Here is a 25,811-nt window from a genome sequence, read left to right as displayed (position 1 = left end):
AGTTCGACGACGCCGAAGATAATCATGAAGACCAACTGTGCTAAATGTGCTCGTGGAGTAACCACAAAGTCGAAGGCCGTCCAGTGCAGTCTGTGCGACGGATGGATTCACATCGCCTGTTGCGGTATTGAGAAGGCGGAATATGAATGCCTACGGATGGTAACCTCCTCGGCTGTGAACTTCCTCTGTGACCACTGTCAGTGTGTATTTAGCGATATGCGCGTAAAGTCAGGACTTCCACCACTCACTCCCCAAAACGCTCCCGTAACTCAAGTTTTGCGCTCTGCAGACTGCTCCCCGGTTCGGGTCACCTTTCCTACCTCATCCTGCTCTACGACAACGCCATTGACAAAGTGTAACTCAGAGCCGGATATCTCCACCCTGACAGCACCCACAGTCCTAAAACAGCCTGCTCCAAAGGCAACCTACGCCGCTGTTGCTGCAAGCCCAGATCCCGACGCGCCCAAAGAAGAAGAAGAAGAAGAAGAACTTGAACTTCTTGTGGAGGAGCATGTGCCAATTTCTCGGAAACGAACCTTCACCAAAGGTCCTCCTTGGTTTGATGGTGAACTAAGACTCTTGCTGAAAAGTCGTCGTAAACTATGGGATCGATTCAAACTGTCTCAATCTCCCGTGGACTATGATCGCTACAAAATAGTTCGAAATCGGTGCACACAAATGAAGCGGAAAAAACGAACCGAATATGAACTGCGTCTGGCGGAGACATCCAAGACTTCCCCAAAGCTCCTGTTCGCTTATTTGAAGAGAAGGACCAAGGCAGGAAGCGGCATACCTCCCCTTCGTTCCCCGGGTTCTGAGGATCTCCTTCTCCAGGATGCCGAAAAAGCTGAATCACTCGGCTCACAATACGCCTCTGTGTATACCGTCGAGCCGCAGATCCTGGATTCCCATATTCCTGTTCCTGACTCAGGCTTCCACCATCTTGTATTTGAGCGAGAAAATGTTATGAAAGCACTTCTGGAGTTACGGCCGGACTCCTCTCCTGGGCCAGATGAGATGCACCCAGCTTTCCTCAGAACTATTGTCGAGCATATTGCAGAACCCGTCCGACACATACTCCAGCTTTCCTTGGAAACCGGACGTCTACCTGTCGACTGGAAAATCGGCACAGTCAAACCAATATTCAAGGGAGGAGCTCGCCATGATCCGACAAATTACAGACCCATATGTCTGACCTCGATCGTTTGTAAGGTCATGGAAAAACTACTAAAGCGGGCTCTACAAAATCACCTGAACGAGCTTGACGTGCTAACTGCTGCTCAGCATGGTTTCCAGGAAGGACGTTCCTGTGTATCGAATCTCTTAGTAGCCAGAGAGAAGTGGGTAGCTGCCGTCGACGCTGGTAAATGCCTTGATGTCATTTTCGTGGACTTTAGCAAAGCCTTTGACAGAGTACCTCACATGCGTCTCCTGCTTAAACTCCAAAGGGTTGGTGTAACTGGGAAGATCTTATCCTGGATTGCTGACTTTCTGGAAGGACGTTATATGCGAGTGAAAGTCAACGACGCATACTCAGCGCCTGTGCTTATGTCTAGTGGAGTGCCACAAGGATCGGTCCTTGGACCCGAACTCTTCAAGCTCTATGTCAACGATCTCCCGAAAGAACTGAACATTGAGTGTTTACTGTACGCGGATGATTTAAAACTTTGGGCTGAAGTTACTAGCGTCGAGGATGCTGACCGTTTCCAAGACGTGTTAGATAGGCTCCAAAGTTGGACGGAAAAATGGCTGCTTCCAATAAACCATGCCAAATGTTCAGTGCTCTCCATGGGAACTCAGAATCCACTCGGGGCGTACCATATTGGAGGATATCTCCTTAAAAACACCACAAGTGAGAAGGACCTTGGTGTCATAGTGTCGTCAGACCTAAAGACTAGTCTTGACACCACGAAGAAGGTCACCGCTGCCACCAGGATGTTTGGATCCATCAGACGGTCTTTTGCCCGTATGACTCCTGCGATTTTCAGACCCCTGTTTATCTCTCACGTGCGTCCCATTCTTGAGTACGGACTGCCTGCAGTATTCCCATTGACCAAGTACGAATCCGATATGCTGGAGCGAGTTCAACGTCGCGGTACGAAAACAGTTGCAAAACTTCACCAGCTTTCCTACGAAGATCGACTGGAACAGCTGAATCTCTTCTCTCTGGCCTACCGTCGTCACCGAGGAGATCTGATATATACCCGGCGCATTCTCCGAGGCGAACTTGGTGAAGACCTGAGGGAGTATTTCATCTTAAATAATGATACATCGACACGTGGTCACAGTTTGAAGCTATACAAACCGAGGAGGTTACGCATCCATGGTGACGCCACTCTCTCTACCCGTGTAGTTAATAGCTGGAACCGCCTACCCGAATCATGTATCACAGCCCAGTCAGAGGAAAGTTTCAAGCGAAGTATTGACGCAGTGTTTAAAGTCTGAAAGGTGATGCTTGGTAGCATCCCTTCAACGTCCGGGAAGTGAAGGAGCTGACAAGGGATTCTTCCCTCTGCTTTCTACCTCTCAATGAAGTCAATGATGAATGAAGCGACGGTGATGAATAGGATTTGAATTTTGGCTCTCCCTTGGAAAGTGGCGACTGGCGACATTACCAAGTGAGCTCATTTCGGTGACGTGTTAGAAAGTGGGAGCGGAGTGAACGTAACCAGCGGGCTGCAGCAGTGAGCAGCCGGCCTGCCTGCCTGTCAAACATTTTGCATCACAGCCAACATGGCGGACTGGGGTAAGGAACTAACTCGGAGCGGATAGCAACCTCCCCATTTTTCACTCGTCATTCACTTTGATACACGAGCCTATCGATCGCTTTTTGTTACCCAACTCCCGAATCGTATGTGGCTGGCGCTTACACATTTTCTGCTGTCATTTTTTTCAGACGCTGAAACCTTCGAGCAGCAAGAGCCGAATCAAAAGGCGCCACTGGACAAATGGGAAGGCGAAGACGAAGAGGACGATGTCAAAGTGGGTGAACTTGACAGCGGTCGCCCCAAAGCGTTGTGTTGAGCTTCAAACACTTTGTCTAACGTGCCATCGGACTATCGCTCCGGCCATTCTGGCTCATTTCACCGCAGGTTCAGTGTGACAGTCAATCGCTACCCACGCAGTTAAGCTAAAGTTAGCCGACTGCTACCACATGTGGGACTTGCTGTTTTAAGCCAAGTGCAGCTAACGATGCGCTTATGTGCTTGGCTACTCGTCACAATTAGAAATATTGTCAGCCCCTCTAGGTGTTCTGAATGGCAAAATGCAGACCTTCATAGTTAGTCATAGTTACCCCGATCTTTCGGCCTGATCTAACATAATTCAAACTAGCTAATCTCTTGTTGGGCCATACGGTTGGCTAGCAGACCTGCTATCATACTGGCTAGCCTCGCTTCAGTTTATCTCTTGAAATCATACGTAGTAACTTCGACGCTATCCGTGCATAAACGAATGTGCTGTCCTAAGGAGGGACATATCTATGTCTAAAGTTGGTTGTCATGAACTATAATGTTAGGCATTTGCTTTGTGTATGACCGCTGAAAGAAAAGATCGTGCTGGCTAGTTTGGTAACGCGAGCAGCAGTCAAGATACATGAAATCATCAGTTCTGATGACTCATCCGACATCTTACGTTAGCTCCAGAACTTTCCTGTTTATTTATAGGAAGTGGCGCTTGAGTTACTGCGACTGTGCAGGTGGCTTTTACCTGAATGCTGCCATGGTGTCCGGGAAATTGCTCGTTGTGGGGCTCCTCAATTGTTCATCTTTCTGTGCCATATGTGTGCCTGAAGAAAGAAACTGATGATTTCACGTCCAACTCCCATTACTAGAATCATTCCCCTAGTGGAGTAAACTTAGTAAGGCCGAAACAACAAGCATTTTCTAATATGTTTGAAAGAGTGAAAATTTACTTTGAGACCTTATTAATTTTGTAATGTATTCTGTTTTGGTACTGGTCAAATAAACTCTCACCAATCATGGAAAGTTCAAATAATTGGATTGTCCAAGTTTTCCTAATGTAGTTGTCCGTGATTTGGGAATTAAAGACTTAAACAATTTCGCTGGTGGTTTATACCGACTCCAATTGCTTTTAATATGCTCGATGCCATAGTTTGAAGCCTGCTAATTCTTAGGAAGGTAATTGACTTTCTTTCTTTTTGCAGGACAACTGGGATGATGATGAAGAGGAGAAAAAAGAACTGAACACGACTGGTATACATATATATAAATTCCTCAGCAGTTCTGACACCCGCCATTTTTCATCACTCTTTTGAATAATATTTATTTTCAGAGGTAAAAGTTTCCGAAAAGAAAAAATTGAGTGAGAAGATCAAAGAAAGGGAAAACCGTTTAAAGAAAAAACAGCAGGAGTTAAAAGAAAAAGAATTGGAAGTGAGTTCTTTCCCTCTCTGTTTGCTTTTGTGTATGACTGTTATACACAACACTGAAGTTATATCTTGTGCCCTCTGTTTTTCTAGCAAGAACTTACCCCCGAAGAACAACTGGCACAGAAGTTAAAAGTGCAGAAGCTTCAGGAAGATGCAGACTTGGAGTTAGCAAAGGATGCTTTCGGTAAGTCTGAGGTTTTTCCCGTTCCGAGCTCCCATTTTTATGTTATCTCTGACACGATTTTTGATACTTTGCTCTGACATTACCTGCCAGAAGATACATTCAACAACAAAATTACAAGTTTGGCCTGAATATAAGTCATCTGTTTTAACTGTATCTGTGGGTCTGTTTCTGTTTTCAGGAGTTGGCGGCTCTTCCGTTGCTGGAATTGATGCAATGTGTCCATCTTCCAAAGAGGAATTCACAGAGTTTGAAAAACTGCTGAAAGAAAAGATATGCCAGTTTGAGAAATCCGTGCATTATTCGAATTTCTTGGATTCATTGTTTCGAGAGCTCTGTATTTCATGTAAGTCCTTGTTTCAAGTGGAAATATGTTGTAAATCTTGTCCAACATATTTTCAGACCCATTTAACTTGGAACAAATTGTTGTTGTTGTTCTTTGCAGTGGAAGTGGAGGATTTGAAAAAAGTTAATAATTCCCTTTCAGTTCTACTTAGTGAAAAACAGAAACAAGAAAAGGTAAGACAAATGTTTATTATGCAAATCTGTGACTGCTAGGGGGCACTGTTAAACCATTTGTGCCCCCTCAAGCGAGCCCCACGAGTCACTTTACTATGTTCCAATTTCTTAAACAAGTAACTATTAAATTTACTGGCATGAATAACTATTTTTTTATGTTTTCAATAAACCATTGTGGTGTAGGTCTTAACACTCGAACTGCAACCTTTGTTCATTCACGAATATTTGTTAAACATGGACACGCTTCCGTTGGGAATGATCTCGCTGTCAAATTTTCATGCCTATAGGACTGCTAAATTTGCACAAGCAAAAACTAAGATTTCATCTTCTTGCATGATGGCAGTTTCAAATGTTTTCATGTTTGGTTAAAGTAAAAAATGTCGAGACTTCCATGATGGCCTGTTTTGGAGGTTCCGTGTTACATTATGAGAAAGGCCCCTGATATGTGCCACTGACAGATACGTCCGAGTTACTCATATTTGACTTTTGTTGCAGCAAAACAAAGGGAAAAAAAAGAAGAAAGGCGTCGTACCTGGTGGTGGTTTGAAAGCACAGATGCGAGATGACCTGGACTATGGCGGCTTTGACGGCGGCTATGCGCAAGACTACGAGGACTTCATGTGACACAGGCTTCGATTCAATAGTCCTATTCCCCTTCCAATCCCGGGTTTTGCAGCTCTACCTTATGCTGTCCAGTGCCATCCTGGAAGATCAGAACTGTGTGTTGCCCCCTTCATCTTGCTTCAGTGACTTCAGGGACTACTGGAAGCGTCCGGTCTCACCTCTTTATGTTCATACATATGGAAATGCCTTTTTTTTTCTCTTCATGCAGCCTGGACTCACACAAACACACACAATTAATTTAGTTTTATCTGTTGGGTGACCCTGCTTCAAAGGAGAAGATACTTTGTAACTGCTGTTGTCTGTTTTCAGAGCTCATTTTCAATGGAATGTTGCTACTGTCCAACAGCAGACTCAGTATTACAGTTATACATGTAGTGACATAGAAACAGGAGGTTCTATGCAAATTCTAAAACCGGAATGTCATGTATATATTTTAGATCTCACTTGAGGATGGTTCTCTTCCAGATGAGTATATAGTATCTATAACTGGTTGCCAAATACAAATTATTCAACCCATTATTCATGCTTTGAACTACAGAGGTTTTATTCTGGGGGCCTGAAACTGACATACAAGTGGAGAATGTGAATTTACGGAAAGCACACTATCTTTGCTGAAAGAATGAAGGGAAGGTTAATGAAATATACAGCTAAATTTGGGCTTAGAAACCTGATAGCCATTGTCTTGCCACGTCTCTGGATATCCTCAAACAATTGCAGGCAAGAGTATTTATTACTTGTTGGTACAGTGCAAATGAAATTTGCTCTCCCAAGTTGATCTATACTAGTCCTTGAAAACGTTGGTTCAGCCAAAATGGCATAACATGTAATTACGACTTCTGCAGGCTTGTATCAAGTGTGATGAGGAACGTGGTGTGGGGTTTAGGGGTCCTCCCCCACAGTATCTTGTCATCATCCGGGCTATTTCTCCTTTTTCTAGCTCTTGACCAGTTTCAATGTTACATGGGTAATTGGCTACTGTGTTGACAGACTGCTGCAGTGTTTTTTAATCATCTAATTTAATAAATCGCTGGTCAAAACAAATGTCTTGCTGGAATCACCAAAATAACCCAAACCTTTTGCAATATGTTTTAATAGTAATAAATATTCTATTTACAGTTTCAAGTAAATACAGTAACCGCATATAATAATGACATTGAATAAACTTGAATAGCATTAAGAAAGTCACTTAAGCATTTGTAGCTACATACTTAGCTAATTTATAAAACATTACTGTCAAATATTTGCACCAAATCAAGATTGTTGGACACTTGCATTTGTGACTCCTGAGTGGTAATGACCCTCGGTGACGTTTAGCTTCTGGTCTTTGTGCCTCTTCGTTTGGGATCTCTGGGGCTCCGTCTTTGACTGTTTCGCAAAGCATCGGCTCTCTGCCGACGGCGGTTTTGTCTCCCTTCATTTCTCCCCGCACTAGCGACTGTCTGACCTTGCGAACTCTGTAGGGCCTGGAAGACACTTTGACGGGTCACCTCGCGATCTCCACAAGTGAACGTCAACGCGATGCCCTCATTGCTCTTCATTACACGAGAAGTGCCATCAGAGGTACCGTCAAAACAGCGTCCGAGAGCAATTTCTTTAGCTGTCCGTGGATCCTGATCTGTTACTGTATAAATTCCGTAGTTATGACCGAGAGGGTCGAGAGGTGCGAGCATGATGAACTCATTTGTGTCATTGTTAACAACTAGTGGTAGATGGTTCACCAGGTACTCCTGCAGGAGCGGATTGACATGATCTTTTTTGCAGCTACCCTGCGGAATCACCTTCACCAATGTGCGATCAACGCGTTCCTGATCGTACAACATTCCACTGCATTTGAATTCGAGGCAAACGGCTGACACCGCCGTTTGGTCCATATCACGGATACTTCGGATATCTCGGAGACCGTACAGCTGGCCCACTGTCTTTGGGTGAGTCCCCCCCATATTGTGGGACCGTACGTTGATCTCGTGTGGACTGTTGACTTTGACTTTGATGTAGCAGGCACGGTATTCCATTGGCTTAGGCCACCAGCTGAGGTAGTCCTCTGTCCAGCTCAGTGGGTCATCCTCATTGAATGGCACCGTATTGTAGTCGTAATGATCTCCTTCTACTCGTGAGAAGCGGAAATGTGCAGCGCTGAATGGTGCCTCTTCACATTCTTTCAATTTCTCAAATGCATACACAGGTCCGTTGGCCTCTTCGGCTGTGTTCGGACTCGGTTTTGCTAAGTTAATGCTGAATGCCGTCTTCTTGAGTCTGGGGTTGTCATGATCAGTGCGCCTGTAGTTCAGTCGGTTTAGGTAAGGCTGAGGCACTCCGATGAGATTTGGATTGAGTTTGGGACTAGAATGGACAGCATCGAGTTCTTCACCTCCGAGGTTGGCCATGACATAAGCAAAGTAGGCATCTGCCTTTTGCTCATCGCAGAAAGCAGGAAGGCAAGCACCATTAGGGCCTGTGATGACGCTGTCAAAACGTCCCCAAGCACGAGGGTTAGTGGAGTAGCCAGTTGTGGGCTCCATGTTTATGAGACTCACTACAACTCCCTCAACCTGTTCACTGGGCATGAAACGCTCGCTGCGGAAGGCCCTCACTTTCACATAACACCTCCGGTTCTCTGGGACGTCCAGGTTAAAAAGTCGCCGCTCTCTGATCTCCATGTTGCCGATCAGAAAAGTTCTCTCTTCCCTTTTTCCTCTTGATTTTTTTTCAACCTCCAAACTTCCCTCCTCCTCCCACAGGCCCGTATCAGGGTTGAGCGACCACAGCTTCATGGTTCCAAGGTGTTCAGGCATCGTAACCTGGGAAGAATCCAGGAACACCTTCACCTCACCTGCATTCAAGGGCTCGTTGGTTTCCCCACCTCTGAAGTCAACTGAAAACATCCCATAGGTTCTCAGTGGCAAGGTATCTCCTTCACTCCCTACAAAGTTGAGATCACTTTGCGCTGCAGCCACTGTGGAAACATCTCTGGGGTCAAGAAATGTGACGCTGGCATTCACGTCACCCACAAAGACTTCGCCATTCTCCTTATAGAAGGAATTGGGAGGAATCTGAATGTGAGCCATTGGTTCCTGTCCCTCTTTTTCCCCAAGTTCAAGTGTGTTGGTTTCTAATGAGCTAATAGTCACAGGAACCTTCTTGCGTGTAAGCTTAATTTCATGGTAAACAGCACCCCCTTTGGTAGTGAATGGGAGTACCTTTGTGGTGTTAATGAATTTATTCATGTTGTCCACAAAAGTCAGGACTAATCTCTCCGTGTCAGCAGGAACGTGGATGGTGAAGGTACCTTTGTAGCCTGTACGGCTAATTCTTATGCCATTCATAAAGATGTGGCCAAATCTCATTGGCTCGCCGTTGTCGGCGGCTACAGCTCTCCCGTGCACAATCGCTTTGGTGTCAACACATTTCTGACAACCGCATTGAGTAACCACCATGGTGGGTAGTTGGTAGCCCTGGCACGTTAGGTGCCTTTCTTCCATCTTTGCCACACCGCAGCAGTACGACACTTTGTCTTTACATCTGATTCCATTGTCCAACTGCCCGACACAGTTGCTGGAGGGGCATTTGCCTACATCGTGGTAGAATGAGTTTGTGCTGTTTTGGTAGCAGTCATGTGGAAGACGTATGAGATGAGATTCAGGCTCGGGATTGCATGATTGGCTATTTTTGCCTGAGGGAGAAAGGAAACAAAAATTTAATTAGATTTGTTTCATTTGTTTATAACCTCAACAAATTGCGGCCTTTCATTATAAATGATTTATTTTAAAAGTAATCTGTAACATACCAATGACTTTGAGCAGGGCTGGTTTGGTCTTGATGGTCCCCGATTCACCACTTGCCCGGCAGTAGTATTCTCCAGCTTGTTCGGGGTGCAGGTTTTTAAGAACCAAGGTGCTCTCAGAGTTCCCTGCTAAATGGCTATTGTTGTGGAACCTTTGTCGATGAAACAGACAGATTAGAAAAGAAAAACAACCTGAGAAGACAGTGATAGGTATGGTGCACGTACATTTGAATTAAAATATCAAGTCCTACCATTGGTACTTGTCTGGTTGTGGTGTTCCAGCCACATTACAACAGAAGGCAGCAGTTTGTCCTTCTCTCCTGGCCTTGTTCTCAGGGTTGCTCAACACGTGAAGCTTTTCTGACGTGTGTCAAAAAAAAATAACATTCCTATCAATTTTCCCCCACTTCACTTTTGAGTTACTTAAATATTTTTTTTTACTGTACCGGTTCTTTTGAGCTGTACGCTGAGGACCGTGGTACGCTCAGAGCTTTTCGGAACAATAACGCTCAGGGTGGCGTGGCCTTGCAGTCTGATTGTCAATGTGGTGTTGCCATCTGGGCAGACCCCGGGAATCCGGAAATGTCCATTGTGGTCTGTGAGGGTGAGGAGTTTTTTCAAGCCAAGTATTGCAGCCCCCTTAGCAATGAGACCTCCAGAACCACGGACGGAGCCCAGCAAGATGTGCTCTTCACACATGCATGCATCACACTCTGCATTCACCTTTCCCATTACACAATGTAGGGAGCAATCTGAAAGAAAGGAACAATTACCATAGTAGTCAGTTATAATTTCCGGTTTGCCATCAAACTCAAATTCTGACATTCCAGGCTGGATTACAAAACTATTACTGAAAACGGCAATGCTTTCACGATGGTACATAATGTACATCTGCACGATGCGGAGTGTTATAGCGATTGGTCAAGAGATAACCAAAGTGAATTGTAGGATTAATCTTGTGGGAACCGTAAAAAAGAATGTACCGTATTTTCCGGAGTATAAATCGCACCTAAAAACCTAAAATTTTCGCCTTATATATGGACCAAATTCCTAAATTTAAAGTGGCCCGAAGCATTGTGTCATGAAATCAATCATAAGTGGCCCGCTGAAGACTATGAATTATGAATCAAAAAGGCTATGGATCATTCTTTTGTGATTATAAAGTAATTTGTGGTGTCTGAAGTTGAAATAAAAAAGATAAAATGGAGAATGATTTGATTTAGATTAAAAATCTGCCATGATGCATTAATGGTGCGCTTTATAGTCCGGTGCGCCTTATATAAGGATTAAGTTTTAAAATGGGCCATTCATTGAAGGTGCGCCTTATAGTCCGGTGCGCTTTATAGTCCGGAAAATACGGTAGTTAAAAACTTTACAGACCAATTTTGAAGATCACCCAACAGGCAGAATTTTTCACTTTCTGGATATAGTTAAATAAACAATTTATTTTAACCAAACAATGCCATCTTACCTTCCAGACACTGTGGTCCGTTGCATTCTTTGCTTTCTACCTTTGGGCCATTGCAAAGCACCGAGTGAGAACTACAGCTTCTGGAGCGAATTTGGACGCCCACCTGACCACAGAGGGCAGGACATGGATCCCAATCTGACCACGGACTCCAAATATCCTCAAGGTTTAGGCTGTTGCCTAATACGAAATAGAGCTTTAGCTGTACTATACTACAAAGTAACTATTACACCAATTACTCAACAATCACACATTCATCCAGTCAAAGTGAACGATTGGTTTAATATCAAGATCTGTAACATTGAGAACAAACCTTTAGGACAAAGGAATCGGACCGCATAGTTTGAACAGTTCCGTCCTGAACTTTGCTCCTCATTGAGGCACCAGAAGCCCACAGTTGGGTCTGCATGCACCTTCTCCCCAGTTTCACGAGCTGGGACCCAATCGGTAGTTCTGGCCTCCAGTGCCCTTGGAGTCTCACACACACGGGCCCGATAGTAATAGCGAATGGCATCCAGTTGCTCGTAGTCCCCACGGCCTCCAGGATGGTCCACGTTGAACCATGTGGTCCATTCGTAGTTGTCTATAGAATGTTCAACAAGCACGGAAATCACATTGATGGAAATGATAGAGTTCACCATAAAGACAATTGTAGGGTGTAAAAACTTTACCTTGAGAGTGGGTGATAGATGTGCTAGAATCTTTCCTTCCCCATAGCGCTGCAAGACACCGTCAATTTGATGTGGTTTATTATGTTAATCTGTATCCCGACCACAGTTTTGTACTATTTTTGTTACCGTATTTTCCGCACTATAAGGCGCACCTAAAAACCTCAAATTTTCTCAAACGTTGACAGTGCGCCTTATAATCAGGTGCGCCTTATGTTTGGACCAATATTGAGCCACTACAGCAAGCGTGTCCAAAGTCCAAATGTATATATCTTATATATGGACAAAGTTTTAAAATGAGCCATTCATTGACGGTGCGCCTTATAATCCGGTGCGCCTTACATATATATGGACAAAGTTTTAAAATGGGCCATTCATTGAAGGTGCGCTTTATAATCCAGTGCACCTTATAGTGCGGAAAGTACGGTACTATTGGTCTTTTAATAAGAAATTGTATAAAATCTCGAAAACGTTCATATCAAAGAGAAAACGTAATCAGATTCCCAATGTTGACACAGATTAGCATTAGCTAACAGTGTCATCAGTGGTATCTTTTGATAACCTGCATATCGTCAAATGTTTGGCAAAGTTGGCGAAGTGAACGAAAGTATTTGTTTTGCAAACACAAGTAGGCACACTGACAAGTGTAATTTGGCAGCTTGGTGATAAAGTGCTGCTCCCACAAGTGAACGTGATGCCTTCACTTTGTAATTTCAAGTGGGCTATGTGAATGACTAACCTTTTGCTGAAAAAACTGTGGCTTGGCTGATTCCCACCATGAAAAGGACTAGTCTCAATAGCATTGTCACCCTCTGCCTTTGTATATGACCGTCAAACTTTCAAACTCTGGTAGTGAATGTTCTATACCAGGAACCCGTAAAACGCCCAGCAGCAGAACGTCACCTTTGGTGGGGGGAAAAAAACCGACATTAAAAGCAGTTCCACTCATCGTACAAACGTTCTGACATTTAGAACAGTAGAACATGCCTCGAGCATGGACTCAGATCTGTACGGGGAGGGCAGGGACAAAAAAAAAAAAAATTAAGAAAAAAAACAAGATGTTGCTGAAGCCCCCACTCAAATTTCACATCTGTGTTAGCCATCACCATTTGTCAGGGGGACTCACAAACATTTCTGGATCCACTTATGAAGCACTTAACATACAAAGGTTTGTGTTTAAGGATCATAAATACATAAAGTCTGTCCATTTCATCACATCTGTACTCATTTCAGACATTTAATGAATTAGTTGCAGATCTGCCACTAACGAAAAGCATACATTAATTTTTAAATAAAATTTAACGCAGGGGAGATCTGCCACTAACGAAAAGCATACATTAATTTTTAAATAAAATTTAACGCAGGGGAGACAAAATTGCAATATTATGAAATGACGACATCCTTGGATGATTTCCCCATTCATGCAAGGAATAGGTACTATAAAGGGTTGTAGTAAAGTATTACATAAGCCTCTCGGAGTAAGTTAGTCGGGACGTGAAAATGTCTTACCTGTTTGTGGGCTGGTACTACTTGTGCCAATGTTTGGTATTTCCTTTTCTTGCAAGTCTCTCCTCCTCTTCAGTGTGTTTCAGCACACTCCTCCACTGTCTCTTTTATACCGCTCTGCAAGTAGCACCACTCCTTCCTCTCTTGGCAATATGCCACAATATCCTTGCGTTACATCTTCACAATAGAAATCAACTTTATCATGTAACAATATCTGGTTGGAGTAAAATGGATACTTGCATTTGTCATCTTGGTCAAATTTGTCCAAATCAGGCATTCATTTATACAACTGGTGTGCTCACATTATTTAGTCAAAAATAAACACCAGGCTTACAATGTTGTTAATATTATTTCCCAACATTCATTTGTTGGCCTCATTGTATGAGATAGCAAAGAGCACGGGTTTTCCGGTTCTCAGCTTGTTCGTTTAGCTTTGAGGTTTACAAAATCTTAATTTTGCTTCTCAAGTTAAAAAAACTGCTAAGTTAGAGGAGAGCACCATCTGGAAAACTGAGTTTTAGTAAAACGATCCAATGTTTAGTCTTGTGTATGTACGTACTTTGCTTTGTCTGAAAAGTTGAAATCACCAGTTTACGGGCAATCAAATCGTGCTGATACAGCAGAATACTTTGCGCATGCAAATGAGGCCTACATTTGATCTGCAAAAATGCGCTAAATTGTGGCACATTTCATTTTCCACACTAATGCTTGCAATGCTTTGACTTTAATTTTCATTTTCAACTTGCAGTGCTCTTCTAAATGTTGTGTGGTGACCACATCTTTTTAAACTAAGCTTTCGTAATGTTTTGCGTGTACGTAAACCCATCACCTTCAAGACAAGCCACTTTGCGATACTCCTTGCCTACAATTGCCTAATAAAGTGGCCTTATGGATGCAAAAGAATGCCCGCCTAAATACAGTTCAGTTGTATTTATGACTTTTAAATACATTTGCATTTACAACAAACTTTGTTTTTAAACTTTTATTGTACAACAATTTGAATAGTATACATGGTGATTTAATTACAGTTTTTTTTTCCATATTTAAGCAAAATGTTAGTCTTCATAATGCTGCAGTAGTTTCAGCATCAGTTTTAGGAATAAAACCAGCCTTGTTTTTTTATGAACACCCAAGCCAACTACAACTACTTACTACTTACTTACTACTTACGGTATTTTAATGTTAGTCATGATGCTACTGTGATACTGTGCCACTTGTTTATTGTCACAACTTTTGGACTTTTTGCTCCGTAATTTATGAGGTTATGAGGTTTCTTTTTCTTTGGGGATTACCCAATAATTCTTCTACTATCCAACAAAAGGCATTTGTGTAAATGTTTTTTGCTTGCTAGTTTGTTTGTTTGTTTGTTTAATGCTCCAGCCCCATTACTAAATTGCCAATTACTTTATTTGGCTCAAAAATGAAATTACTTCTGATATACGTAGTTTGCGCTATTATATTATTATTATATTGTGGTCTAGAGATCGATCATATCGCTGGCGTCGGGTGGAATACTCGTTTCTCCAAAGTCAATTTTCAGTAGACCCCAAAACATCATGAACAACACTCAAGCAAAACATTTTTCACTCTTAAGATTGGTCAATAATTTGTAAAAGTAACAGCCACATGTCAGGACTGACCAAAAGAATGGATTTTGGAAAGAATATGAATTTCACCAAAATGAAAACTTTTGAAAGTTTTGGCCCTCCGCCACCGATATAATATAAAGTAGACTACCAGTAACAGATTTTTTTTTTTTTAAATGATTCTTGTTTCAGCCTCCACCTTTCTGAGACCTCCTTTTGTTTTTTTCCCCTCCATTATCCTGAACAGACCTAGAGGAAGCAGTGTTAGCTGTCTCCCTCTTGCCATGCATGGCGGCCCCCTAATGACAGTAGCAGAGAGTGCTGTGCATACTTTAACTGCTAGAGTCATTAAACTGACCAACAGCAACTTTGAGTGCTCTCTAGCTAACCGTGTTCTCCTCTTTCTGACTGCTCTGAAGAATTTTAGAAGGCTCAGACACTGTGTAACCACATGGACACTGTAATTGTTCCTTCCTACTGTATTTTTCTGTGAGAATATTCTGTAGTCCATAAAAAGCACTCTAAAGCACCTTTTCACCTCTTGTTTAGAATTCCTGCAACCGTTGGAGCGAAAAGTCTTTCCATTCTATCAAATGTTGTGCCTAACCACACCTCCTTTATTTTAATATCCATATAGACCTGAATGAAAAAAAAGCCCCTATGAACTCCTGTATGTTTTCTCATTGTTGCCGAATCAGACTTATGACAACAAAAGCAGTGTTAGACCACAGCCTTGCAGATATGTTTGTTGTAATGCATGTTTATGCCAGACCATGTGCCATTACTCACAGTCAGGTGCCAATAACATAAAATTGAATGTGTCAGTCTGAATGCGGGACAAATTAAAAGATGTGTTGGTGCATGATGTGTGGTGGAGAAGTGATGTAATCATTTAAGTAGGTAAACCACAGGGTGGACGGCAGACTGCACATTGACAGACTGCAGCAGGTATCTAATAATCAAATGTTTCAGCTTGTTTACCAGGCAATTGTTGTCTGCAAAGTTGCTGCTGCAGTGCTATGATACATAAAATTATAGAGTAGATGCTTCCGGTAAAAGTAGTGGGAGAACTGTAAATACTCCATTTTGCATATGACTGTGGCTGGGCAAATGGACGGAAGATCTCGAAAAAGCTACATTCACTGTTTTGATATATTCAGCCTAATTCCAATGAATTTGGGATCATGTGTAAAATTCAAATAAAGACACAAATAAAAATCAATATTTTTCCAGAAAAAGTACAGTATTCAAACTGATGTACAAATAATATAGAATTTGGTGCCTGAAACATGCCCCCCAAAAAAAAGCTGTGACGGGGGCAACAAAAGACCAGTAAGGTTAAGGAATGTCCAAGAAACACTTGTTTGGAACATTCCACAGTTAACTGGAAACATGTGAGTGCCATGATTAGGCAGAAAATGAACATCCCTAAAAGGCTCCCTGGCGTGCAAGCAAGAATAGGGCAAAGATTCCCGTTTTGTGAACAATTGCATGGGCAAATGGTCCAACAATTTAAGAACAACATTTTCAGACAATCTGGAGAAATCTAAACAGGAAAGCCAAAAACCAACACTGCATTTGGTATTGCACTTAATGGTGTGTTTTTTTTGTTCAGCAGTTTTGTGCCGTTCTTGAATTATAGTTGCAGGCTTTGTGCACTGGAAAAATCGTACAGTATGTGACTATTTTGTCATTACAATTTCTTTTTAGATATTCCATAAGTGCATTTAAAATTTTATTTTCCAAATGAAAGTTATTAAGAGAACATATTTTGCATGTAGCTTTTTTACGTCATACAGTCTATCTGATTCAAAGTGTATGGTCATAGTATATGGTGGTCTAGTAGCACTATTGAATAATATTGGCCAGCTCTAAAAACTTTGAAAAAGGTTTCAAGATTGTGCAAATCTACACTCTATAAGATGACCACCTGGATGCAACAGTAAGGGGTCCTCTATATTTCTCAGCTGCCACGTTATAGAGGGTATGCAGAGGTTAGAGCGTGTCCTTCGTGTTAGTTCGCTGGCTCCCTCACCTCTGTGAAAGCATGAAGACATGCGCTATTAAGTACTAGATTAGAAACATGTGGGCCTGACCTGGAAGATGGATGATGCATTCTCCCAGAGGTTGCCAATTTTCTTCTTGAACAGAAAATTGGAGCACTCTGAAGGCCCCATTGGTTAAGACGTGCAAAAGAGCATCTCATGATGAAGAAAATCACTTCATTCAAAAACATACTATAAATGTATGATCTTTACTGTGTCAGACAGTATTCCCACTTTAAGACAAAACATTTAAAAGAAAGACGGTTGTTGGTTTACAACACTGGTGTCAAACTCGAGGCCCGGGGGCCAGATACGGCCCGCCACATCATTTTATGTGGCCCGCGAAGACAAATTGTGCATCAAATTCGTGTCATTACTAGAATTGCAAATTGTCTTCACTTTTAATAATATCATTTTTTTTAAATATTTGACCAGTTTCTACTCGTCTGATTTGAAAACGAGTTATTTGTCAGTTTGTTGAACAGGCCAATCAACTCTTCTGTTTTTAGCGCTCTTAAGTCAGTTCCAGTATTCCTGTTAGTAGACACACCATGAATTTTAGGGTGTGAAAGATAGATTCAAACTTTCAATGTTCTTGTGAATAAAATATTTTTTTTCTCCAACTTTGGTCAGCTGGAGGAATTTCAAAAGTTTTCATTAGCCTCAGGTGATTTGAGTTTGGCCATATTGTAGTGCAGTTTTACTGTGAGAAAGATATATTCCCCAACCAGTGGAATCTTTCCCCTCATTCAGTTGAGTCACTCAATGACAGGAAGCTCTTTTGAGATCCAGGAAAGGAAGATAGCCAAATCTCCCCCTTGTGAAAATGAAAGAAAGTTGTTCTCAATCTGGCTGCACTTTGAAAAACGTGGGCGTAGCAACAAATGTTGCCTGAAAGTATATTTCTTGTCTCTCTGATGTTTATACTCTTGGATAAAATAAATTATTCTCACTCTTCTCTGCAATTAACTTCTCATGGCAGATCCATCCATCCATCAATTTTCTGTACCGCTCTTCCCCATGGGGGTCACGGGCGTGCTGGAATCTATCCCAGCAGTCATTAGGCAGTGAGCGCGGGACACCCTGAAGTAGTTGCCAGCCAATCGCAGGGCACAGAGACAAACAACGGACAATTTGGAGTGCTCAATCAGCCTACCATGCATGTTTTTGGGATGTGGAAGGAAACTGGAGTGCCCAGAGAAAGCCCACGCAGGCACGGGGAGAACATGCAAACACCACACAGGGAGGGCCGGAGGTGGAATCGAACCCACACCCTCCTAACTGTGAGGCGGACGTGTTAACCAGTGTGCCACCTACCTATACAGGATATATATTCAGTATTTCAGATACAAGCGTTCTGATTTGATCAAGAATTTGTGTAATCTATTTTGTGTATTTTTTGTATTGTATTGCATATTGCATTACTTGTTTATACGTATCAAGGCCCTTTGGGGTAGAGCCCATCATTTCCTAAGAAACAGAACCAGAAACATATCACTGAATACACTCAGATGAAAATCACAGAATTAATAGGTCATTTTGATAAATGTAGTTATGAAAAAAATTCACTCAACCACTTGGAAATGGTAAGACCTCCATGTTTTGTGTTTTTGACCTTACCATAGCATTTGAACTATCCATCCATCTTCTGCACACAAAGACAAACAACCAGTCACAATCACACCGAGGGACAATTTGGATTGGTGCATTACAACTTGTGCTAAATTATTTAGCTTAAAAAATCCAATTGTTCACATTAACTGTTTCAATGTTAAGGCATAATGTAAAATTAATTAATTATAAAATTGCCGTCGTGCTTATTAGGCATAGCAGGGTTAGCAGGGAGACGTTTAATTAAAATAACCACAAAACTGAACACTGCGAAGAAACATCACATTATGAGCTGTAAAACTGCAGCAGTTTGTAAAACCAGATGTTTTCTCACAGATGTTATACAGTGCTGAAATCATCTGAGAACATTTCAGCAATCAAGTGTTGGGCAACAAACATTTTGGCAAAGTACAGCATTGTTGGATTAGAGATAGAAAATGTGCTTGTGGATGATGACATCCACACAACAAAATGTAAAATTCATTCGTCTTCAAATACATAGCTGACAGATCACACAAGATTTGGATTGAAATTTCATACTGCAAATAAACAAAGCCTTCCTTTTCTGGGGAGTCAGACGCAATGTGCGGCAACAAGACAAGGTCAGCAAAATCATAGCATCACCAAAATGTATTTAATGCAAAGCAGCAAAATTATATTAGGGCAATTGTTGTACAGTATTTGATCAACTATTGTTTAACAAAACAAGTGTTGAACTTTAACAAGAAATCCGTTTCTGAAGATGTACGTAATTACTTTTCTAGTTTCTCCATTGTCTTCTTGAGAATGAAAACGTGCAAAAAGTGAAAACTATTGTTAATGTATAAGAAAGAAAGTTGGAAAGTGTCCCATCCAGAACATTTTGTTGTATATCCTCAGTAATAGTGATGGATTCTAAATGAATGTCAATAAAACTCACTCTGATACTTTTGAAGGAAGAATATTTGATGATATCATCAGTCAAAATTTTGTAGCTTGTCACCAAAACTTGAATGGATGCGTGATGAGATATTTAAGGAGTGCTCCGATTGCTAAAACAGATGCAAGCAATCTTTTTAAAGGATCAAATTAGTTTCTCTTGTTTGGTTCTATTCATCAGTTGGATGGCATTACTCTTAACCACAGGGCAAAAAAATAGAGATGAAAAGTTGAATGGCATGCCAAACGGTGACCTTCTAGTAGCATGTTTTCTCTGAAAATATGACTTGATTGTCTGGGAGTTCCTCGAATTCCCTTGGTCACTTAAATTACTGCTTTCCAATTGTCACGACAGAGAAGTCAGACGCCAGAACATTTTCTTTTTTCTAATAGTGTATTTCATTTGCACAATCATTTTTTTTTTACACTGTTAAAAAAAGAAAGACCTAGCATGTTTCACAATACAGACATGTTAAGTTGTGGAGTACACATTTGAGAGCCATTTTACCAGTGACATTTTTGTGTCCCTCCCCCACAAAATTAAAAAAATAAAGTGAATGACAAATGTTTGAAAGATATACTTATTCACTCAAGTTTGTCTATATTCCCTCCATGTTTAACTTGTTTAACCTGCCACTCAACTGACAGTTGCTTGGTTTTATAAAGTTGCCAATGAAATTCAAGGTTACGGTAATGATGAAAGAGCAGCGCTGCCCTCTAGTGGTGACCTACCATAACAATGACCAAATATAAAGTAATGTGAGATAGCCAAATACAAACTAATTCTATATGATGCGGTTGCAGTTATAAGAGAAAACCCCTTATAATAAAAAAGTTAGGGCCAATTACAACTAACCTTTTGTACACCATGCGTAGAGCGTAAACTGTTGACCCTAACCTCCTAATATTACTACTACTACTACTACTACTACTACTACTACTACTACTACTACTACTACTACTACTACTACTATATAATAATAATAATAATAATAATAATAATAATAATAATAATAATAATAATAATAATAATAATAATAATAATAATAATAATAATAATAATAATAATAATAATAATCATCATCATCATCATCATAAAGGGATCATGTCACAAAAAGTCAGTGTGTCTATGTAGCAGTCCATCTGATCATTGGCATAGAAATGCAAATTGTATGAGGATGAGATAGTGTCTTCATTTGAGATTCATTAGTTCAAAAAAAGAGCTTTGGTAAAAGGTTACATTGAAATTGTGCTCTTCTGTTAAGTGACCTGATTGTCATTAAACCGTGATGGTCTTTAAAGGTCAACTTGACTGAATGTAAAGGAAAAGGTCAAATCTGTCATAACCTCTGAGTGATTTTTTCTCTCACAAAACATTTCTTTGCTTTTGATATGCCGAACAATGTTTGTTGTGTCGGTTTTCAAAACCAATTTCTTTCTGCAGTAAGAAATGGACTCCCTTGTTTGTGTGAGTAGAAATGCACGTGTGCATGTTTTTCCATTTATGACCTTGCCACCCACATTTAGATAATGGATGTAATTACAAGTGGTCAGTGTTGCAAGTCGTTCCTGGGATTGTCACATGGTCCAGGCAGGTCACTCAATTTCTCCTTCAATATCCTAATTATACTAATTACAGTTTATGGCAGATGTGCTTACTTTGAGGAAATTAGCTGTGGTGGTACTTTAAGCATTTTTAGAACACATGTTCAAATGATAATTAAAAAATCCATCAGAGTGTCTATGTCATTTTTATGACAAGTACATTATCACATCATTTAGAACTACATGGCATCTAAAGGCCAAAGTCAAGCTGCTCAACTTTCAAAGTCATCAAGTTGGCATAATTCTTTAGTCTCCACTTTATTTTTTATATGGCTGAGTGCCATTACAAGATCGCTCTCGAGGAGAAGACCCAACAAGTTATTTTTTTGGATCAGTGATTATATGTATGATGGCTAATATAATGTGGACTCAAGTGACCAGAATCCAGCAAAGAGACAGTTATGACCATGGGGGGTTGGGCGGTGGAGAACTATATAAACAGTCAAAAGCATTTTCAGCATTAATCAACAGTATCCTAGTATGACAGTTTTTGGGGGCTCAATCAGTAATACTTGCACAGTAGCGTACTGTACTGTAAATATGACCAGAGCTTTTCTTTGTACTTGGATGATTTGAAGTAAATTACTGCCTGGATGTGAGTTTGTGACTTTCCTTCTTGAATCACTGCACTTGGCATACATAGTGCTTATTGTTAGTGATGCTGCTTTCACTATTGTCTTTAGTACCGTATTGGCCCGAATATAAGACGATTCTGATTATAAGACGACCCCCTCTTTTTCAAGACTCAAGCTTGAAAAAAGACTTTTTGAACACCAAATTTAATTTTTATACTGAAAATAATAACGGTACATCTGAAACAAATGACTATGACAATATATTCAAGAGAAAAAGCATTTTATTTTGCCTCATTCAAATCATGCAAAAATAGTCTATCACATCTTAACATTTAAATATGTAAACTAAAGTCCAATCACATTTGTAAATGAATGGCTTCTGGTTTTTGAAATGTAAATAAACCAATCTACCGTGATAAAACAACAAAATTGCAAAAAACTGCATTAATCATCAAAATGAAGTCTAACTGTAACTGTAGTCTTGAAACAAATCTGAATAAGGAAAAACATTGCAATAAAATAATGCAAACTGCTCCCGCTATTTTTATTCTTCTCCTTCGTGACAGCGGTTCGCTTTGGCCTGGGGAGTTAAGTTCAGCATTCGCTTTAAAGATATCTGGCGCCATCTAGCGTTGTGAATGGGTATAATGTAAGACTACCCTCCACTTTTTCAGTCTTATTTTAATGCAAAAAACACCGTCTTATATTCGGGCCAATACGGTCAATGACCGAGTAGGACCACAAATAAACAAATAAATCTTTCTGATCAAAAGGTAAAGGTCATGACAGAGGAGAAAGGTGCCTTGGTGACTGGGGTGATTCTATGCGTGAAACTTGTTACTACACGACCACCAAGTGAAGTGTGGGAACAAGCTGTCAGTGGAGATGAGTGCGAAGCCGCGGGGCGAAGGTTGGGTCGCAAGAGACCTGCGGTGCTCAGAGGCTACATTGACATGGAGAGGTGTCTGAAGAGAGGAGCAGCTGGCAGGCAGCATTTACGCCCAATTGGTCAGAGGCAGGCTATGATGATGAATTTCATTGTATCACATGGAGCTTTTCAGGCTTAACATGGGCTGGGAAAAGCTCCAGGACGTGCGTTGATGTGGAAAAGTTGGACAAAAGAACATTTCTTCCTAAAGCCTCATGTCCCATGCGGAAAACTTTACCTTTGTTTGAGAAAAAGTTGGCAATTACTAGTTATGTAAATCAAAGAATGCCCCTTACATTCAGATGGTATTGAATTGATCATAAATGATAACTACGAAGCTCATGGTGACCGAACTTTGTATTACACCTTTCTTGTTTGTTCTACTTTGTGTTTATGTTCTGCAATCTGTCCATAATGCAAAATCGCTGCCGGGAGCAGGGCCCCTTTATCTACTCATAGGCCCTGGGGCTCACCACAAAACTAGAGAAAAGACCATCTGGACCAGGTCTTACAGTTCCAGCATCCATACCAGACCCAGCCAGAACTCCTCTTCAAACCATTATTACTGAGCGGGTGGGAGAAAATACGAGAAAGCAGCCAGTAGCTATGGGAACACTTGCCCTTTTGCTGCTTGTGACATTCTTGGTGTCGCCCGTTCACCCCCGGACCACTTTCTATGTCACATATACTTTCGCACCTCTTGAGATTACATAGTTGCCTCTTGTGTTTCTCCATTCAGTCTTTGTAATACAGATTGGGATCCATTCAAGAGGAAATCAGCGTCTCATACAAGGGAACATTTTGTTGAACGAGCAGCTTTCTGTTGAGAATGAGCAGTGTGGACAATACATACAAACAGATTTCTGGACACTTTGACGAATACAATTGTAGTGACCTTCACACGCACACATAGAAATCCTGCTTAGTTTAAGTGTTTCTAAACAGGAAAGAAAAGGCCCTCACTACACTAAAGCTTCAATTCAGTATTTTAAATGTCCATTTCCATAACACTAGAACAAAGTTTCTGATGAAATAAAATCCTCTTCTCTTTTCGCTCCAGCATTGTGGAAGTGTCTGCCTTCAATGAATGCCTTGTTGTGCTTTGTTTCTGATACTCTTGACCAGCATTTTTTTAAAAACCAGATCAACTTCCCTTCTGCCCCTCTTCAGTGTTTTGAGAAATTCGACGATACCCCTAATCTTCCCTCGCTCAGTGTGGAAAAAAAGGAACTTTCATAAGGGGGCAGACAACCCCTTTTCTTATGTTTTCCATTCTGCGTGCAAAAGACAGCAATTGAAGCCGTCGGACTGCTTGCCCTACGCAATTCAAGATAATTGATAAGCAAGTGACCCTTCTGTAGTGGATGTCTCCTTTCTCCTCTGCTCTGACCAACCCACCATTGATCCGTCCACCATAGAATGGAAGTCTGTTATCTTTCCAAGGTTTTGATTTTATCATTCATCTTATAGATCAGCCAGGCACTGGTTGAGTGCTCCTGCTAGCCCACAGAGTTCAACCTGGAAGACGTTCTGACCCGACTAACCCCATTCCTATTCTCAATGTCCCTCCCATTTAAGCACGTTGTTTGTTCCCCCCCCCCCCCCCATCAGATTGCTAGAAAAGCCAATTAACTGGGTTTTTGTTCTTCTTTTGCTTTCAAACTCACCCACTGGCAGCCCTCTCATTTAACGTGCATCTATGACATGTATAACAATCAATTTAAGTGAATTGGGAGACAGAGGAAGGAAAATGAAACAATCACATCTTAAGAAAATGCTACACGTCTGCGTTTGAACCATTAGCATCCACTTAGGGAGTGGCTCTCCTTTACAGCACATGTCCACTTGGATCATGTTGAAATTCAAAACACAAGTCAATACTGACATGAAAAGAATTGTGTTACCATTAGCAAAGCACTATATTATTATTGTGCACTTAACATTGCCAGTTTTTGACATTCTGCCCTTTATTTATTGATAAGTGATCAAACTGTCTGTTATAGAGCAGTTAACTTTAAAAGAGATGCTGCTGAGCAAAAGAAAGAAATTAGGTGCTGCTTACCCATTGGATCTTCTTGCCCCTTTTGTTTTTGAACTTTTGCTCTTTTGGGTCCAATTCAAAAATAAAGATGTATCAGTTGTAGTAAAAATAAAGAAGAAGGAAGAAATAACACGTAAATCCGGAAAGCTCCGGTTCAATTTGCCCTTTTGGTATTTCATTCCATTTATAGGTGTTGGGTTTGCATGATGGCAAAATGATGCATACATTTGGAGTGTACATAAAAGGAGGAGTGCTCAAAAAGTACCATTTCCGCATGTCCATCACCTGAGGGAAATCTCTCATTGTCACGCAGTATGATTAATTATCGAGGATCCTAAGTGACTTGCCATTAAAGGCCGTAGAGGAAATTGAGATAATCTGTTTTGTCATTTAATATTTTTCTTGTTGTATTTTTAAGGGTTTTTGCAAGTCAGCAGCAAAGATGCAAAAATGAGTTTGTTCAATTCCTGTCCCTCTAAAGTCTTGTGGTCAATTGATTCAATGACAATTTTATATTGCCAGAAATTCAGCGATCATTTAATCATGATGGATCTTTGGCTGTCAGTGGCTGCAGTATGTCAGATTCTTCTACACGTATGCTGCTTCAGATTGATGGATGACCTTTAACTATTACGGGACACCTTCCAGAATATTTTTTTTATATCTTTTTTGCCATGGTCTTGTACATTTTAGTCTGGATGTTGAAGAACGGTAACAGCACTTTTTGTTGTTGCGCAAAAATGATTGTTTCTGATGAATGAAAATCACAATAATGATTTTACGCAGTCCATTCATGTCTTGTGAGGGTAGAATGTAGGATGTTCTTGAACCCTGACTGAATTATGTGCTGTGACAGTGACCATCTAATTGGTCTTAGGCGTACTATTAAAGCTGAATATATTAAATGATATCCCTGACACATCGTTAAACTCTTATTTTCCTCACAGAGATATTAAAATGAGTCATTTTATTTGACTGATAGCATGCCGTGATACCTCATAAAAACAACTCCGTTTTTTTTTCCATCATTGCCTGCATACGTGCTTCAGATAAAAGGCTGAGAAGGGTGAATTGATCCAATTGGTTCTTGCTCACACGCTGACGGTATAGTGAGAAGAGAACGGCTATAGTCCATCAACAGGAACTGAGGATGCCATCTGCTCTGCCCTCCACTCGGCCCTCACCCACCTGGAGAGAAGGGACGTGAGATTGCTGTTTGTGGACTTCAGTTCTGCCTTCAACACCATTGTGCCACAACGACTCATCTGCAAACTCGACAAGCTGGGCCTCCGTACCTACCTTTGCAACTGGCTACTGGCCTTCCTCTGTCAGAGGCCTCAGGTGGTACGTGTTGGCGACAAAATC

The 25,811-nt window shown here is 41.1% G+C and overlaps 2 protein-coding genes across 2 annotated transcripts; one reads left to right on the top strand and one right to left on the bottom strand.

Moving 5' to 3' along the window:
- The first annotated feature begins 2,561 nt into the window (after nt 1-2,561).
- eif3jb (eukaryotic translation initiation factor 3, subunit Jb) lies at nt 2,562-6,233 on the top strand. Its single transcript, XM_061275973.1, has 8 exons — nt 2,562-2,746; nt 2,897-2,982; nt 4,166-4,214; nt 4,294-4,394; nt 4,481-4,574; nt 4,753-4,917; nt 5,017-5,090; nt 5,586-6,233. The coding sequence occupies exons 1-8, from the start codon at nt 2,734-2,736 to the stop codon at nt 5,712-5,714; spliced, it is 711 nt and encodes a 236-aa protein (XP_061131957.1). The 5' UTR covers nt 2,562-2,733; the 3' UTR covers nt 5,715-6,233.
- Nucleotides 6,234-6,786: 553 nt separating this feature from the next.
- cilp (cartilage intermediate layer protein, nucleotide pyrophosphohydrolase) lies at nt 6,787-13,280 on the bottom strand. Its single transcript, XM_061275971.1, has 9 exons — nt 13,141-13,280; nt 12,371-12,534; nt 11,635-11,682; nt 11,277-11,546; nt 10,967-11,143; nt 9,942-10,247; nt 9,747-9,855; nt 9,499-9,647; nt 6,787-9,384 (listed from the first exon to the last, which is right to left on the bottom strand). The coding sequence occupies exons 2-9, from the start codon at nt 12,432-12,434 to the stop codon at nt 7,025-7,027; spliced, it is 3,483 nt and encodes a 1,160-aa protein (XP_061131955.1). The 5' UTR covers nt 12,435-12,534; nt 13,141-13,280; the 3' UTR covers nt 6,787-7,024.
- Between the last annotated feature and the right edge of the window lie 12,531 nt (nt 13,281-25,811).

Source organism: Syngnathus typhle, linkage group LG4 (assembly GCF_033458585.1).
Source record: "Syngnathus typhle isolate RoL2023-S1 ecotype Sweden linkage group LG4, RoL_Styp_1.0, whole genome shotgun sequence".
Lineage (NCBI taxonomy): Eukaryota > Metazoa > Chordata > Actinopteri > Syngnathiformes > Syngnathidae > Syngnathus > Syngnathus typhle.
This window is presented reverse-complemented; position numbering and strand designations above follow the sequence as displayed.

Bases quoted from the DNA above. Each gene is read 5' to 3' on its own strand.
- cilp (XM_061275971.1), bottom strand. From the start codon at position 12,434: ATGCTATTGAGACTAGTCCTTTTCATGGTGGGAATCAGCCAAGCCACA. The intron at 11,144-11,276 runs GTTTGTTCTCAA...ATTTCGTATTAG, and splicing joins CCGATTCCTTTGTCCTAAAG to GCAACAGCCTAAACCTTGAG. The intron at 9,648-9,746 runs GTAGGACTTGAT...TCATCGACAAAG, and splicing joins CAACCAGACAAGTACCAATG to GTTCCACAACAATAGCCATT.
- eif3jb (XM_061275973.1), top strand. The intron at 2,983-4,165 runs GTGGGTGAACTT...TTCTTTTTGCAG, and splicing joins ACGAAGAGGACGATGTCAAA to GACAACTGGGATGATGATGA. The intron at 4,575-4,752 runs GTAAGTCTGAGG...TTCTGTTTTCAG, and splicing joins GTTAGCAAAGGATGCTTTCG to GAGTTGGCGGCTCTTCCGTT.